The sequence below is a fragment of the Macaca mulatta genome, chromosome 9 (assembly GCF_049350105.2).
Source record: "Macaca mulatta isolate MMU2019108-1 chromosome 9, T2T-MMU8v2.0, whole genome shotgun sequence".
Taxonomy (NCBI): domain Eukaryota; kingdom Metazoa; phylum Chordata; class Mammalia; order Primates; family Cercopithecidae; genus Macaca; species Macaca mulatta.
Window position 1 is genome coordinate 100811503 of NC_133414.1, and position 18568 is coordinate 100830070.

Genomic DNA, 18568 nt, shown 5'->3' on the forward strand with positions numbered 1-18568 from the left:
GATGGAGTTATTGTTAACACATCAGTTGATAGATACTGGGGATTGGAACAAGAGTTGTGCAACAAAAAATAATCTATAAGATATGACAATGAAATGATAGACAATGTTTAAGTATGTTTTTGACTTTTTGAGGAAGAGATTTTCTTTCTCCTCTCCTCTCCCATCAGCCAGATGCTCGCAGGCATGCTTGGTGAAAGGGTTCCTTTTATATGGGAGCTTCTGGACTGAGACAACCTTTTTTCTCTCTCTGATTAGCACTTCCTTTTTCATTGATGCCGCCAGTATTTTCAATTGCTCCATTTCTATTACTTCAACTCAATTCATGAGAGTTGAATTAAATTGAGTATAAAGGATAAAGATTTAAGTCAGACAAAACTGGGTTCACACTCTGCCTCCGCCTCCTGCCAATTGTAACCTTGGACAAGTTATTTAACCATGCTAAGCCTCAATTTTCACATTGATAGAATGAGTAGAGTTTGTCAAGTTGAGAAATTCATTCATCCATTTCCCCTTCCTCACATCCCATTTTTCCCATGGACTTTTATGCCTTTGTGTTCTTGTCATTCTACTTTCTTTCTGACTTATAGATTGCTTTGATCCTTTGCTTTTGACGTGTCTCTACAACATTAAAGATTGTTAGTACTGTCTCCATTTCTTGAAAGAGGAACTTGAGGCTCAGAGAGGCTAAGCAGCCTGTCCCAAGTCACCCAGCTAATGGATGGCAGAGCCAGAATTTGAACCCAGATGTGACCAGGCAACCCAACCAATGGTCTTTTTTATATGTGGTGGTTTTTCCACTTTTTCAATGCCAACCTGAAGAAGCTAGTGAACAAGGGTGACCGGCTCAATGGGCTGTTGAGGGCTGAATCCAGCCCATGTTCTGCTTAGCAAGCCATGTGCCCTGGCATGGGGCCATGTTGCCATAAAGAGAGGTGCCTTTTCTAATTCTCACACATACCAAAAGAGCTACTAGGAGGAGACTGGCTCCCTGCTGTTATGTGACAAACATGCCTCCTCCAGAGCCAACTTGGAATTACATCTACAAGTTGGCATGTTTGCTACTGTATACATGGGTGCTCTCCTACTGGCTGGCCTCATTAATATCCTCTCTTTTAGGTTAGGGTAAAGGAGAAATTATTCGCCTTTGGGTAAATGCATAGTAATTTTGCTGAGTCACGGGATATTGAGGTAGAGTGGAGTCAGAGAATGTCCTGCTAATTTACTCTGTATTTGGGAAAGCCAACTCCAGGTTTCAGAACAGAGAACCAAGAATCCATTACGGTAGATGTCACCTGTTTCTTAACACTGCATTTTCATTGTTGATTACTTTTATGAACTGGCTATTTTCTTTCACATGGATTTGTTTTGCCAAGCATGGATGACTAAGTTATTGATAAATAAAAATAAATTTGTTTACTGGTTAAAGTCAGATCCTGCCTTTTACTTTATTTATTCATTTGACAATCTATTTAAATTGTCACACTTGAAAACATGAAGTAAATGTCAACATTATTTTAAAAGATATGCTCCTTTTATGAGTGTATGCTGCTACTATTATTAAATTATTATGGGGACATTTACACAGGAAGAATTACAATTTGGCAAGTTAAATTAATTATCTAGGGTATTATCTAAGTGTCCTAGTGATTGTGATAAAATGAAGAAGAGTCTGGAATCAATTAGATAATATGTATAAGGCTTATTATTACTTTCCAGACCTAAATAATTGAGAAGTGTGGTTTGAAGTAGTTTAACATATTGTTGTCCTTCCTTTCCCTTCCCTTTTTCTTCTTCCTCTTCTTCTTCTTCCTCCTCCATCTTCTCTCCCTCTCCCTCCTTCCCTTCCTCTTTCCCTGCCTCTATCCCTCTCTTCCTCTCTTGGGCATGAAGCGGAATATGAAATCTTGGTACTTCATATATTCCATTAATATTCCATGGAATATCAAATATTCCATTAAATAAAGATTATATCTGCCTATATAAGACAATCATTTTTAAACTCAGAATTTAATAAGCTATGAACAGTAGGAATTTACTTGATCTAGTTTTCTAGATATAGTATAAGATCTTAAAGTGAATTAGATTTTAAGTGAATAAATGCTAGTTATTACTGTTCTTTAGTTGTAATATCTGGTTAATAAAGAATTCCAGAAGAAATGTGTGTTTATTTTTACTGTAAATGGGTGTTTCCAAAGTTTTAAGAACTAAAAAATATCTTTTTAACTTTATATCTAGTTTATTATGCTAATATTATAAAACTAGTAGCTGTGACGCAAAGGAACTTGCTGGCAACACTGCCTGAAATTCCACTAGTAAAGATTCATTTATGTGGGTTAAGCTTTTGTCTATAGAAAGAATTCATTAAAGGATTCCGGAAGGAATGGCTCAAATCTGTATGAGTCACTAATTGTGACAGTAATAATAATTACATTAATTTATATTTTAATTAAATAATATTTTCATGTGTACTAGATGCTAGGAACTGCACTAATTGTCTTTTAAACATGACCTACTAACTTTACAACAGCCCTGCCTATAAGAACATTTTTCCATTTTATAGACAAGAAAATTTATAATAGAAATTTAAAACTCTCCTAAGGTATAGAATGTGTTTGAATCCAGAATGAAACACATGTATGCCTCACTCCAAAGCCTTACAAATTTCCTGTGGGAACTAGTTTCTCAAGGGGCATTCTAAAAAACACCCCAATTAAGGGCTTTTGGGAAAAGCCATTAAGAGGTGCATTGGAAGGATTACATACCTAATAACAAGCCTCATGATTTCACTAAGGACCAACACTGAGCAGATGTCACCTAATACTGTGCAGTCCTTCTTTGAACTACCTCTTTCTCCACTTTTGATATCCACGTCTATAAGATTTGATGGTTTTAAATTATCTTGTAGGTGTTGTTTGGTGACAAAATGTTCCACCCTCATACATTGTTTGACAAATTCATTGCCACCAAATTGTGCAGTCGGAAGCTATTCCATCGTATTTGCAGCAACTTCCTATTTACTCTGAGTGGATTTGATCCGCAAAACTTAAATATGGTAAGTGTAAGTAATTGGGTCTGGGAAAACATTGTTTTGTTGCACAGAGGTGATGAAAGTTCATTCTGGAGTATATGGCAACTGCAATTCGAGGTTTCCTTTTTGCTTTTGGAATGTCATCAGTACATTCATGGCTTCCAGTGAGGGTTGAGAGTCCACTTGCTTTCACAGGAGGATTTGAGAAGAAAGCTTTACTGCCAACAATTCTCATCTCTTCTTACCTGAAACGTCCTTCACTGAGATAAAGGCTATGGGTTTGATATTTATCTTGCTGTGCTTGAGCCTTATGTCATATTCACTGAAGTAGAATATCAAGGGATGAGTCCAGACATTTGTATTTTTATTTTTACCAATTTTCCACTTTCACAGCTGATTTGGAAAGTTATTTTATGAACCACTTACTTCCTTAATCCAAAGAGATAAAAGGAGAGATGGTTCTTCAACAACAGCTACAAATTTATTGTTCAAGGGGTACTGAGAAGGATCAGTGTCAGCGTTCTTGTCAAGTAATGTCTAACTTAACTGAGATATTTTCCATGATGACCCAAGGAGTTGGGGGAGGGAGGAGGGAAAGAGAGGAGATGTGTTTGAAACCAGAGGTAGGATCAGGCTGAAGTTGGTCTCCACCTCTCTCACAGACTTCTGCCCAGAGCCTAATCTTCCAGTCAGTGGAAAGTACTGCTTAAAATATTTCTTGCTTTCAAGAAAGATTTATAAAAGACTTTTTATGCAAAACATGTCTTAGCCACTGCCTTTCTACATTCTTCTCTCACTTTCTCAATGTACAGTGGAAACTATGCTTGCCTATCACTTAGATGTAAGGATATATATAGGGGAAAGCATATCATGTAGATAGAGCTGAGTAAAAAGACCTTGAAACAAACACAAACGAGTGTATTTTAAAAGCACCCTCTCAGCATATTCTAAGAGTTTGCTAAAGAAAGACATCACAAAATAACACCCTTGACTATTCATTGGCCCTTGCTGTCCATATGGACACCTTTTTTCAGATCACCTTTTGTCTTCCTGCCAAAAAGCAAGGCTTACAGAATATTACAGCACCTTCACGGACATTTGTTTCAAAGAACCATAACCAGGGGTGCATAAGTAATATTGGTGGAACTTTGGAAAAATACACATGTCCAGAACTCAACCTTTGAGATTTTGATTTGTATTCAGTACATTTGGATAGCTTAATAAGTAGGTTAAAATATTTTTAAAGCCCTAAGATGTTTCTGATGCTTACTTTGGTTGAAAATAACTCTTATTTTAAAAACAGTGCAGTTGAAAATATAAGAGAATCAAGAGTTTGTGTGCGTGTTTTGTTTTTGTTCTTGTGTGTGTGTGTGGTTGTTTATCCATAAGATATGTAAATAAACCGACTGAATTAATTATGCCACACAAACTTTCAGAGTCCTGTAGAATATTTACCACATTTTAAAATTCAGAAAACAAAAGGTAACATTCAGATCTATTATTAGCACCTTAGGGTCAACAGCTCCCTTTGAATGTCCTTTGGGACTTAACATGGGGTGAAGGAGAAGATCACTGGGGTTTTTATCCTTTAATCTCCTATACCCTTGAACCTATGGGAGTTGAGTCTGGAAAAAGATTTCCTTTTGTCTTTGCCCAGTGGGATTCCCCCTGTAGGTTTGAGGACAGGACGGAGTCGGTGGAGGAAAAAGTTCTTCTAAGATGGGCTTCTTTGGTTAATATGCCTTCAGATTATATGGTACATGTTTTTTTCCTTAAAGAAAGGGAAAAGAGGCTGGGCGCGGTGGCTCACACCTGTAATTCCAGCACTTTGGGGAGGCCAAGGCAGGTAGGAGATCAAGACTACCCTGGCTGACATGGTGAAACTCCGTCTCTACTAAAAATACAAAAACAAAATTAGCTGGGCGTGGTGGTACACGCCTGTAATCCCAGCTACTCGGGAGATTGAGGCAGGAGAATGGAATCCAGGAGGTGGAGCCTGCAGCACGCCAAGATCGCACCACTGCACTCCAGTCTGGGCAACAAGCGAGACTCCATCTCAAAAATAAAAATAAAAATAAAAAAAGAAATAAAGAAAGGGAAAAGAGGAAAAGAAGAAACATTTTAAATTTCTCTCAAATGTTTACTTGTGGTATGATAATATGATTAGCCTCTAAATGAGAAGTAATCTCTTTGCAGAGTCGCTTGGATGTTTACTTGTCACACAATCCTGCGGGAACATCTGTTCAGAATATGCTGCACTGGGCCCAGGTACGTGCTTCTTATTCCTTCTTGATGCACACATACCTCTGTCTTATTCCTGCTTGATGCACACATACCTCTGCAAGACCCTCAAGGAGTGCTCTCAGAGAGCTCACTGCAGGGTTCTGCAGGCACCCGCCACTGTCACATTGATGTTTTTGGAATCAGCATCAACTCCTCATTTTTATTTACTTCATTCCCACTTCTTCTCCTTGTCCTCAGTGTCTGGGTTTTGAGCATGGTTCTCAGATATTCTGACTGAGTTCTGATCCTTAGATTATTCCAAACTGCATTTCAAGGGAAGGCTTTTATTTCCTCTTTCAGAAAGTCATCAACTCTAATAGAACTTTATATAAAATGATGCATCTTATTCTAGAAAGAGCTGTTCATCCTCCAATCAATATATGGGGCATTTGAGAATGTGGAAATGATGCTTTATTCAGAGCAAACTGAAAGCTAGGGAAGAACTAAAATGGATTTATGGCTTATGTTTTTACCCTCAGTTAAAGTTTTATTTGTTTTATTTTGTTACTCAATATACAGAAAGCTCAGAGATAAGTCTAATTTAATTGGTTTGACTTTCTGAGCCTTGTGTGTGTCTTTGTGTATGCATGCACACACATGTGCACGCACATTCATTTGTTTATTATGTAATATTTGCCTATATTCTTGGCTGATGGCAGTCACAACGCCTTTTGAAAAGTGAACAAAATATAAATAATTCTATGACTGGGAGAGGGTTGGTGTCTTCTTAAAGGTTTAATATATCTGAGACCCCCCCAGGAATTTGCATTTTAATATATACCCTAACAAATTTGCTCCCTGTTTTAGACAATCAGTACTATAGATAGCCTGAAATACTAGGTGAGAATTTCTGAAATACTTGGAAGAGTTTGACCTCCAGGATATAAGGCTTCAAGTTCCTTTAAGAAGAAAGATGTTCAGAATATAGGGCTTCCTACTGATGAGGAGACAGATAAGTCCTCTTATGAGCATGACCTTCCAAGGTAGTACACGTTTAATTTCACAGTTTTTGAGCACTTAATATATGCTCTTCTTGCTGCTCATACATGTGATTTTATTCAGTCTCACTGAATTATTATGACAACTTTTTAGTAAAGGCATTGATATCCCCCCACTCTACAAATGTCATAGCATGTTATTTATTTATTTTTTGAGACAGGGTCTCAAAAAAAGCATGCAGTGGTACTATCATTGTACCCAGGCTGGAGTACAGTGGTACAATCATGGCTCACTGTAGCCTTGACATGCTGGGTTTAAGCAATCCTCCCATCTCAGCTTCCTGAGTAGCTGGCACCATAGGCATGCACCACCATGCCCGGATAACTTTTGATTCTTTGTACAAAGATGAGGTCTTGTTTTGTTGCTTAGGCTGGTCTTGGACTGCTGGACTCAAATAGTCCTCCCACCTCAGCCTCCCAGAGTGCTGGGATTATAGGCGTGAGCACTGCGTATGGCTGCCTATTCCTTATACATTTTACAATTGACTTCACTTAAGAAAAACTTTTCCCCTTTGACAGAAAATCCTCTTCAGGATAGAAATAAGTGGGGATGGTGGGGGCATGGTAAATATTTGGTTATAAGTTACATAGGCAGCTAAGGGAAAAGTGATGATCATGATGATGGTAGTAATCCTAGTGAAAAAAAGCTGTTTGTTGGGTATTACTAGGTGCTACATGCTTTATAGATGTTACCATAATCTTCACAATCCTAAGAAATAGTGTTACTATCATTCTCATTTCACAAATATCTTGCTTTGAATCACAGATTCAGTAGTCTATTAAGCCTGGATACAAACAAGGTGTATTACTGTCTTTCACACTACTATAAAGAACTACCTGAGACTGGGTAATTTATGAAGACAAGAGGTTTGATAGACTCACAGCTCCACAGGTTGTACAGGAAGCATGGCTAGGAGGCCTCAGGAAACTTACTATCATGGCGGAAAGCGAAGAGGAAGCAAGCACGTCTTACCATGGCGGCGCAGGAGACAGACAGCATAAAGCGGGAAGTGCCACACACTTTCAAACAACCAGGTCTTGTGAGAACTCACTCACTATAACGAGAACAACAAAGGGGAATCCCGCCCCCATGATTCAGTCACCTCTCACTAGGCCCCTCCCCTGACACGTGGGGGTTACAATTAGAGATGAGATTTGGGTGGGGACACCCCCAGTAGGCCCCTCCCCTGACACGCAGGGGTTACAATTAGAGATGAGATTTGGGTGGGGACACAGAGCCAAACCAAATCACCAGATTTGATCCTAGAGCCCAAGTTCCTAAGTACTACATCCTATTGCCTCCCATTTCTAAAAGCTCGCAGAATTTCAACAGCAGCAGACTGCTGCCTCTCTGAATATAAATCATGATGGGAATAATTTTAAACTAAAAATCAGTACTAAATTAGTAAGTGGGAAAAATATCTGAGATTCAAGCTAAGAAAGGAAAACACAGAAGAGTCTGAGAATAATTTAATGAAGTGCTTGACATAAATGTAAAAGTTATCTGCCTCATCGATCCTTCGTGGGTGGCAAATAACAGAAAAATGAAATGCTGTGTATATGAATGTCCTTATATTCTAATACTTGAAGTTTCAATACCAAAATGCAAAAGTAGTCATGCACAGTGTCTCAGTCAGCCCATGGCTACGTTATGCACATCACAGCAGGTGGCTTGCCCTGGCATATGGGAGGCAGACAGCAGCCATGTACCTCACACACAACTGGGAAAGCTCAGTAGGTGAATATTTCTTTTAATAGTGAAAACAATGTTTAAGGATAGGGAATATAATCATAACAGCTTAGACCACATCATGAGGATAAGGTACAAAGTTGTATAATAACAATAGCAGTAATTTTTAAATGTAAGAAATTTATACTTAATGCCTTTAAAAAAATTATTAAAATTCCTGAAGCAAAGATATTCAAGAATCATTCAATTTTGCATCTTTAAAAAATATTTCTGTGTGCAGCATGATAACATTTAAAGGCATTGGATTTAAATGAAAAAATCTGATGATTTTCATTGGAAAGATACAGGAATGAGTAAAAGATTGTACCAATTCTGTGAATTACGGTAAGAGTTATCACTTTTTATTACTTATTTTCTTAATCTTTATTGAACTACATTTCTAAAGAGTGGGGCATAATGTTAATCTTCTTTGTATATTTCTTCTGTACTATCTTTAAATGTACACTATTTTCTTATATTATTTTAATGTGTTTATTTTATTTTAGGCTGTTAATTCTGGTCGGCTCCAAGCTTTTGATTGGGGAAACTCTGATCAGAACATGATGCACTTTCACCAGGTATAAAAATAATCCTCATAATCAGTTCCATGCTGCAAATGAACTAACAAAAATAGTATCCACTCATTAAGCACCTGCCACTTCCATTTACCACACTGGATATTGCTTATTGCTGTTCTCACAAGCTGCTTATTGGGTTCTTGCCATGTGCCACATCTTTATTTCTAATTTTTACAACGACATTGCAAAGTAAATATTATTATCCCTATTTTTTTCAGAGGTACAGAGAGGGTAGGTAAATTACCAGAGTTATTCAGCTAGTAAACAACCAGAGAGAGGGGCTCAAGATGGGCAACTAGACACAGCCAGGAAGAGCTTCTCCCATTAAGAGACAAGACCATCAAGAAGATTGGAACACTCTAAGCAGATCTTCAGAAGAAAGGCATTGAGAGTGAATGGAGGTAGGATGCTGAGCCTGGGCTAGAGGGAGGATTCTGGGAAGCCTGCACGGGGTTGCTGAGCACCAGGACTCATTCCAGGCCCTGACTAGCTCCTGGGGAAGAGGTGAGTTAAATAGCAGTGCAATGGCCCACTCTTACTATGGACATAGCTGCAGGACACCCCACAACCCCCATAGACATTTGAGCTAGTAGGCAGAGCTGCTTGGAGAGTTGGCAGGGACAGGACTCTTGCCTGTGCAAAGCCAAAAGGGTTTGGTGCAGGAAGAGTTGCAGTGAAATACGGCCAGTGACATCCATTCCCCAAGGCTCGCCAAGCTCCTCTAGGTGGCATTGGCCTTTGTTGACTGTTGAACCTAAACAGAACAGGGCTATCTTACCCATGGGATGGGGCCAGTGTGATCTCAGCACATCCCTGTCTGCTGGCCTCTCTCAGGTTTCCTGCCTGGCTGCACCCGCTTGCAGCACAGCCTCACATGCCCAACCAGGGTGCTTCCCCAGTGGTCACTGCCATACCTCCTTCACTGGCAGATTCTGCCTAGCCATAGGAGAGCTTTTGCAGATGGGCCCCTACCAATGTGAACATACTTGTAGTCTCCCATGACTGCTTTGCAAGCATGCATGTGTGCAAACCTTACCACCACCACTGCTACGATGAAGTGCTTTTGCCCCGCCTCCCATCAGAGTGTTGTTGCCAGTATATGAGGAACATCTCAGCCTCTCCAGTACAGTAGTGGCCAGAGAACAAAGCTTTGCACATGGTCCCACCTACCAAGGTTATAGCACATAGCCCAGGAGTGCTGAGCTGAGCCCTGGCACCCTGAAGTCATTCAGAAATGAAGCCGGTCAACTAAACACAACTTATATCAAGGGCTTCAAAGAACATAAGAGCAAAAAGCCTCATCCAAAGGACAGCAACTTCAAAGATTAAAGGAATATCGGCCAAAACAGTTGAGAAGGAATCAGTGCAAGAACTCTGGAAATTTGAAAAGGCAAATGACCTCTAAATGACCACACTACTTTTCCAGCAATGGTTCTTATCCAAATGGAAGTGACTGAAATGACAGATACACAGTTCAGAATCTGGATAGCAACAGAGATCATTGAAATTCAGGAGAAAGTTGAAACTCAGTCCAAGGAATCTAAGGAATCCAGTAAAATAATTTAACAGCTGAAAGATGAAATAGCCATTTTAAGAAATAACCAAATTGATATGATAGAGCTGGGAAACTCACTATAGGAATTTCATAATATAATCAGAAGTATTAATGGCAGAATAGTATGGCAGAATTTCAGGAAAAAATCTCAGAGATTGAAGACTGGTTATTTCAGTGAACCCAGTCAGACAAAAATAAAGAAAAAGAATTTTTAAAATGAACAAAATCTGGAGAAAATATGGGATTATGTAAAGACACCAAACCTACAGCTCTCTGGCATTCCTGAAAGAGAGGGAGAGAGAGCAAGTAACTTGGAAAACATATTTGATGATATTGTCCATGAAAATTTCCCTAACCTCACTGGAGAGGTCAACATTTAAATTTGGGAAATTCAGAGAACCCCTGCAAGATAGTATATAAGACAACCATCCCCAAGACATACAGTCATCAGATTCTCCAAGGTCTATGTGAAAGAAAAAATATTAAAGGCAGCTAGAGAGAAAGGGCAGTTACAAAGGGAACCTCATCAGGCTAACTGTGGACCTTTCAGCAGAAACCCTACAAGCCAGAAGAGATTAGGGGCTTGTATTCAACAGCCTTAAAGAAAAGAAATTCCAACCAAGAATTTCACATACAGACAAACTAAGCTTTATAAGTGAAGAAGATATAAAATATTTTTCAGGCAAAATTGCTAAGAGAATTTATTACCACCAGACCTGCCTTCCAAGAGGTCCTTAATGGAATGCTAAACATGGAAATGAAAGACTGTTACCAGATACTACAAAAGCACACTTAAATACATAGACCACTGACACTAGAAAGCAGCTATACAATCAAGCCTACATAACAACCAGCTAACAACACAATGACAGGATCAAATCTACATATATCGATATTAACCTTGAACGCAAACAGGCTAAATGCCTCACTTAAAATGCAAAGAATTGCAAATTGCATAAAGAAGCAAGACCTAACTGTATGCTACCTACATGAGACCCATCTTGCATGCAATGACACTCGTAGGCTCAAAGAAAAGGGAGGGAGAAATATCTATCAAATAAATGAAAAGAAAAAAGACCAGGGGTTGCTAATCTTGCTTTAGACAAAACAGAATTTAAGTAAACAATTATCAAAAGGAACAGAGAAGGGCATTAAATAATGATAAAGGGTTGAATTTAACAAGAAGACAACTATCCTAAATATACATGCACCCAAGACAGGAGCACCTAGATTCATAAAACAAGCCCTTAGAGACCTACAAAGAGACTTAGATAATCACACGACAATAGTGAGAGACTTCAACACCCCACTAACAGTACTAGACAGATCTTTGATGCAGAAAACTAACAAAGATATTTGGAACCTAAACTTGACACCTAACCAAATAGACTGAGCAGACATCTGGAGAACACTCTGCCCAACAACAGCAGAATACATACTCTTCTCATGTGCACATGGCATACACTCTAAAATCGACCACACATGCAACCATAAAGCAATTCTCAACAAATTAAACAAAAACTGAAATTATACCATATACACTCATGAATCACAGTACAATAAAAGTAGAAACCAATACCAAGACAATCCATCAAAACCATGCAATTATAAGGAAAGTAGACAACATTCTCCTGAATGACTTTTGGGTAAATAATGAAATACAGGCAGAAATCAAGAAATTCTTTGAAAGTAATGAAAACAAAGATACAATATACCAGAATCTCTGGGACACAGCTAAAGGAGTGTTAAGAGGAAAGCTTATAGTGCTAAACAACCACGTCAAAAAGTTAGAAGTATCTCAAATTAACAACCTAACATCACACCTAGAGAAACTAGAAAAACAAGAGCAAACCAACTCCAGAGCTAGCAGAAGAAAAAATAGCCAAAATCACGGCTTAACTGAATGAAACTGAGATGCAAAGAAACACACAAAAGATCAACAAAATCACAAGTTGGTTCCTTGACAGAATAAATAAAATTGATAGACTGCTAGCTAGACTAATAAAGAGAGAAGATTCAAATAAATACAGTCAGAAATGACAATGGGGACATTACCACCACCTCACAGATACACAATAATTCCTCAGAGACGATCATTATCACCTCTACACACACAAACTGGAAAATCTAGAAGAAATGCATAAATTTCGGGAAGCATAACACCTCCAAAGATTATATCAGGAAGCAATTGAAACCATACACAGATCAATAACAAGTTCCAAAATTGAATCGGTACTAAAACACTACCAACCAGAAAAAGCCCTGGACCAGAATGAATTACAGTCGAATTTTACTATACATGTAAGAAGAGCTGGTGCCAATCTTACTGAAATAATTCCAAAAAATCGAGGAGGAGGGGCTCTTCCATAACTCATTTTTTGAAGCCAGCATCCATCATTCTGATGCCAAAATCTACCAGAAACACAACAAATAAAGAAAACTTCAGGCCAATATCCCTGATAAACATATATGCAAAAATTCTCAATGAAATACTAGTGAACCTAATACAGCAACACATCAAAAAGCTAGTTCACAACAATCAAGTAGGCTTTATTCCTGGGTTGCAAAGTTGGTCCAAAATATGCAAATCAATACATTTGAGGCATCAGATAAACAGAAATAAAAACAAAAACCACAAGATTATCTCAATTGACACAGCAAAGACTCTTAAGAAAATTCAACATCCCTTCACGTTAAAAACCCTCAACAAACTAAGCATCAAAGAAACTTACCTCAAAATAATAAAAGCCATCCCAACAAACATATGAAAAAAAGCTCAACATCACTGATCATCAGAGAAATGCAAATCAAAACCACAATGAGATACCATCTCATGCCAGTCAGAATGGCGATTATTAAAAAGTCAGGAAACAATAGATGCTGGCAAGGCTGTGAAGAAATAGGAACACTTTTACACTGTTGGTGGGAATGTGAATTAATTCAACCATTGTGGAAGATAGCGTGGCTATTCCTCAAGGATCTAGAATCAAAAATACCATTTGACCACACAATCTCATTACTGGGTATATACCCAAAGGAATCTAAATCATTCTACTATAAAGATACATGCACATGTATGTTTACTACAGCACTGTTTACAATAACAAAGACATGGAACCAACCCAAATGCCAATCAATAATAGACTGGATAAAGAAAATGTGGTACACATACACCATGGAATACTATGCAGTCATAGCACTATGCAGCCAATGAGATAATGTCCTTTGCAGGGACACGGATGCAGCTGGAAGCCATCATCCTCAGCAAACTAACAGAGGAACAGAATATCAAATACCACATGTTCTTACTCATAAGTGGGAGTTGAACAATGAGAACACATGGACACAGAGAGGGGAACAACACACACCAGGGCCTGTTGAGGGTTGGATGGTGAGGAAAGGGAACTTAGAGGATGAGTCAAGAGGAGCATCAAACCACCATGGCACATGTACACCTATATAACAAACCTGCACATTCTGCATCTGTATCCCGTCTGAGGCGGGTGGACCACTTGAGGTCAGAAGTTTGAGACTAGCCTGGCCAACATGGTGAAACCCCATCTTTATTAAAAACACAAAAATTAGCTGGGTGTAGTGGCAGGCACCTGTAATTCCAGCTACTTGGGAGGCTGAGGCACCAGAATAGCTTAAACCCAGGAGGCAGAGGTTGCAGTGAGCCGAAATTGCACCGTTGCACTCCAGCCTAAGCAACAGAGCAAGACTCTGTCTCAAAAAAAAAAAAAAAGAAAAGAAAATAATAATATTAAGTGCCATTTATAACAAACCCACAGCCAACATAATACTGAATAGGCAAAAGCTTGAAGCATTCCCCTTGAGAACTGAAACAAGACAATGAGAACTGAAACAAGACAAGAATGTCCACTGTCACCACTTCTGTTGAACATAGTACTGGAAGTCCTAGCCAGAGGAATCACACAAGAGAAAGAAATAAATGGCATCTAAATAGGAAGAGAGGAAGTCAAACTATCTCTTTTCATGGATGTTGTGATTCTATATCTAAAAAACCTCATACTCTCATTCTAGAAGCTCCTTACACTGATAAATAACTTCAGTAACGTTTTAGGATACAAAATCAACATACCAAAATCAGTAACAATGTCCAAGCTGGGAGCCAAGTCAAGAACATAATCCCAATCACAATAGCCACAAAAAGAATAAAATGTGAATACAGCTAATCAGGGAAATGAAAGACCTCTACAATGAGAACTTTAAAACACTGCTCAAAGAAATCAGAGATGATACAAATGGAAAAACATTCCATGTTCATGGATAGGAAGAATCAATATCATTTAAATGGCCATACTGTCCAAATCAATTTACAGATTCAATGCTATTCCTATCAAACTACAAATGACAACTGACATAGAATTAGAAAAACTATTTTAAAATTCATATGAAACCCAAAAGAAGCCTGAATAGCCAAGGCAATCCTAAACAAAAAGAGTAAAGTTGGAGGCATTACTTGACTTCAAACTATATTACAAGTTTACAGTAACCAAAATAGCATGGTATTGGTACAAAAACAGATACGTAGACCAATGGAACAGGTTAGAGAACCCAGAAATAAAGTTGAACACCTACAATCATTTGATTTTCAACAAAATTGACAATAACAAGCAATGGGGAAAGGACTGTCTATTCAATAATTGGTGCTGAGATAACTGGCTAGCCATATGCAGAAGATTGAAACTGGACTCCTTCTTTCTACCATATACAAAAATTAACTCAAGATGGATTAAAGACTTAACTGTATAACCTACAACTCTAAAAACCCTAAAAGAAAACCTAGGAAATACCATTCTAGACATAGGACCTGGCAAAACTTTCATGATAAAGATGCCAAAAGTAATTGCAACAACAACAACAAAAAGTTGACAAGTGGAACCTAATTAAATTAAAGAGCTTTTGAATAGCAAAAGAAACTATTAGAGTAAGCACACAACCTAAGAATAAGATAAAATATTTTCAAATTATGCATTTGACAAAGATCTAATATCCAAAATCTATAAGAAACTTAAGCAAACAAGGAAAAACCAAACAACACCATTAAAAAGTGAGCAAAGTACATGAACAAACACTTCGCAAAAGAAGGCATACATGCATCCAAAAAGCATATGAAAAATGGTCAATATCAATAATCATTAGAGAAATGAAAATCAAAACCATGATGAGATACCATCTTACACCATTCAGAATGGCTATTATTTTAAAGTCAAAAAATAACAGATGTTAGTGAGGTTGTAGAGAAAGAGAATGCACATACACTGCTGGTGGGAATGTAAATGAAAGCAATGTGACAATTTCTCAAACAACTTAAAACAGAACTGTGATTTGACTTACAAATCCCATTACTAGGTATATACTCAAAGGAATATAAATTGTTCTATCAAAAAGACACATGTACACGTATTTCATTGTGGCACCATTCACAATAGCAAAGACATGGAATCTAGATGCCCATAAGAGGTGAACCGAATAAAGAAAATATGGTACATATACACCATGGAATACTATGCAGCCATGGAAAAGAATGAAATAATGTGCTTTGCAGCAATGTGAATGCAGGTGAAGGCCATTATCCTGAGTAAATGAACACAGGAACAGAAAACCAAATATCACATGCTCTCACTTATAAGTGGGGGCTAAACATTGAGTTTACAGGGACACAAAGAGGGGAACAGATACTGGGGCATACTTGAGGATGGAGGCTGGGAGGAGAGTGAGGATTGAAACACTACCTATTGGGTATTGTGCTCATTACCTGGATGACAAAATCATTTGTAAGCCAAATCTCCATGATATACAATTTACTTATGTAACAAGCCTGCACATGTACCCCCTGAATCTAAAATAAAAGTTGGAAGGGGAATAAAATCAACCAGAATATGACCCAGGATTCCTGGATTTAAAGTCTAGTCTTCTCCACTACACTTATTCCTTCTCAGAAAAACAAAAACAAAAAACAAACAAACAAAAAACATGTTTGTTTTTAAAGTATATTCTCTGACTTCTTATCTATGTTTAATAACTAGGACTGCCTAATAGTTCTTTAGGATGTCATTTACTAGCCACTTTTAAAAATACCATTATTTGGATCATTAAATATATAAGTAAGAAGTATCATTTTTAGGAAGTAGTAGTATCTGCCAGGGCACACCATTCCCTAGCAAATAGTACTACTTTTGATCTGGTGTGTCACCAGATCTATGAAAACTTAGAGAAAGTTTTATATTAAAGGGAAATGTGTATTGTTGTTATTGTTATTTTATTCCCAAGTGTGTGAGGAAATCCAATAATGATTTTGGCTTCTTGCCGATAGACTGAGCTTAAACTGAAAAAGTAGTCTTCAATGATACTTGGGTTTTTCAAATCTAGGATGTAGAAATTTGGGGAAAAAAAATTCTTTTTTTTTCTTTTTTTCTTTTACCTTTAAAAATAAAGTCAGGGTCTCACTATGTTGTGAAGGCTGATCTTGAACTCCTGGGCTCAAGCGATTCTCTTGCTTCAGCTTCTCAAAGTGCTGGGATTACACGCTTGAGCCACCATGCCCAGCCAAAAAATTTTTAATGTGGGAATTTTTAATGTCACCATAACAACTACTATAACAACTATAATAATGAAAATGTATAACTCAATTCTAACTCTTGTGAAATATCTGACTTTTCTCCACAGCTGCTATAGTTAGATGTACGTGGCAGGAGTGGGGTGGGGATATGCCACACACACACTATTTTAGAATACGGTTGTCTCTTGTGAGGAAACAGTGGTGACTAGATGTACTTAGTTCATACAGTTTTTCCAACGGCCCCCTCACCCCAACCTCCACCAAAAGATACTATATTCTCAATGGCTATGGCAAAGCATTCTAGAGTGGCCTCTGGCCCAGTTTTAGTCACATGCCTATCTCTCATACAATCACTGTAGCCTGAAGAATGGAGGACGAACTGGCCAGACCTGGTTACCTGGACCAGAGATTGTGTTGAATCAATACAAGAAAGAAGCAGTAAGGGAAAATTTGTTGAGAGTTTATAGAGTACTATAGTCACTAGTTATTTGTAACAGACTGACTCCTTTTTAACATCATACTTCAAATGTCTTTCATGCATTGGTCTCAATGCTCCCTGAAGAGTCTGCTGATTCCCAAATATTGATAATGCCACTGAGCCCAGATTTGTGCCTAGGAGAAAGGATATTTATCCTATCCGACATTTTGCTTGAAAAGGTCACATTCTGAGATCAAATGCTGACTAGAAAGATGATCCCCCATGGAAAAAAGAACCCTCTTCCTCTAGAATCTATTCTTATTTTCCCAAACGTGCAAGTCAGAAATACAATCATTGTTTTTTCGATTCACAATTCATATTAGTGCACAAAAGTGGTTTCAAGTATTTTTAACATTTTAATGTTCCTATACCATTAAGTGTAAACTAATTGTACACTTGTAGCATTTAAAGAACTTGCTCAACAGCTGATAGTTAATGTTACTTCTATAATGTAATTTTCTGTAAAAACTTTTTTCTCTCTCTTTTATTGCATTTAGCTTACACCTCCTTTATACAACATTACTAAGATGGAAGTTCCAACAGCAATATGGAATGGTGGACAGGACATTGTGGCTGATCCCAAGGATGTCAAAAATTTACTTCCTCAAATTGCCAACCTTATTTATTACAAGCTGATTCCACACTACAATCATGTGGATTTTTACCTTGGAGAGGATGCACCTCAGGAAATTTATCAAGACCTAATTAGACTGATGGAGGCATATTTAAAAAATTAAATGTACTTTCCTTTCTCTAAGCAAGTGGATTTTCATAATAATAATGAGATGAACAGACACTAGAACGATCCCCAGTGATTTCCATCTTCTAGTATCTATGCCTTTGTATAATCTCCTCCCCTTCAACGTGGGTGGGATATGAGGCTTTGTTCAAGTCAACAGAACTGGCAAAGGTGTAAGATGTCACACCCTTGATTAGGTTATGCCATATGGCAAAGGTGATAAGATGTCAATCCTGATTACACTATATAAGAAGTCGGCCCAGCTTGGTGGCTCACACCTGTAATCCCAGGACTTTGGGAGGCTGAGGCTGGAGGAGCACTTGAGGTCAGGAGTTCCAGGCCAGCCTGGCCAACATGGTGAAACCCTGTCTCTACTAATAATACAAAAATTAGCTGGATATGGTGGCACACACCTGTAATCCCAGCTTCTTGTACGGCTGAGGCAGGGGAATCACTTAAACCCGGGAGGCAGAGGTTGCAGTGAGCAAAGATCATGCCACTGCACGTCATCTTAGCAGATTAGAGCAAATGATTCTCCCTGTTAGCTTGATGGAATAAACAGATATGTTGAGAAAACTGCCTTACAAGGAACTG

General features: G+C 38.1%; 1 protein-coding gene across 2 annotated transcripts in view; it reads left to right on the forward strand.

Annotated features, from left to right (window-relative positions):
* LIPK (lipase family member K) overlaps positions 1–17992 on the forward strand; it is a 40009-nt gene extending 22017 nt beyond the window's left edge. For both annotated transcript variants that reach the window (XM_077945595.1, XM_001082335.4), the window contains 4 exons: positions 2906–3052; positions 5225–5296; positions 8545–8616; positions 17733–17992. In XM_077945595.1, the coding sequence (XP_077801721.1) occupies positions 2906–3052; positions 5225–5296; positions 8545–8616; positions 17733–17972 (531 nt within the window). In that variant the 3' untranslated portion in view covers positions 17973–17992. The remainder of the gene's footprint in view (positions 1–2905; positions 3053–5224; positions 5297–8544; positions 8617–17732) is intronic.
* The last annotated feature ends 576 nt before the right edge of the window (positions 17993–18568 follow it).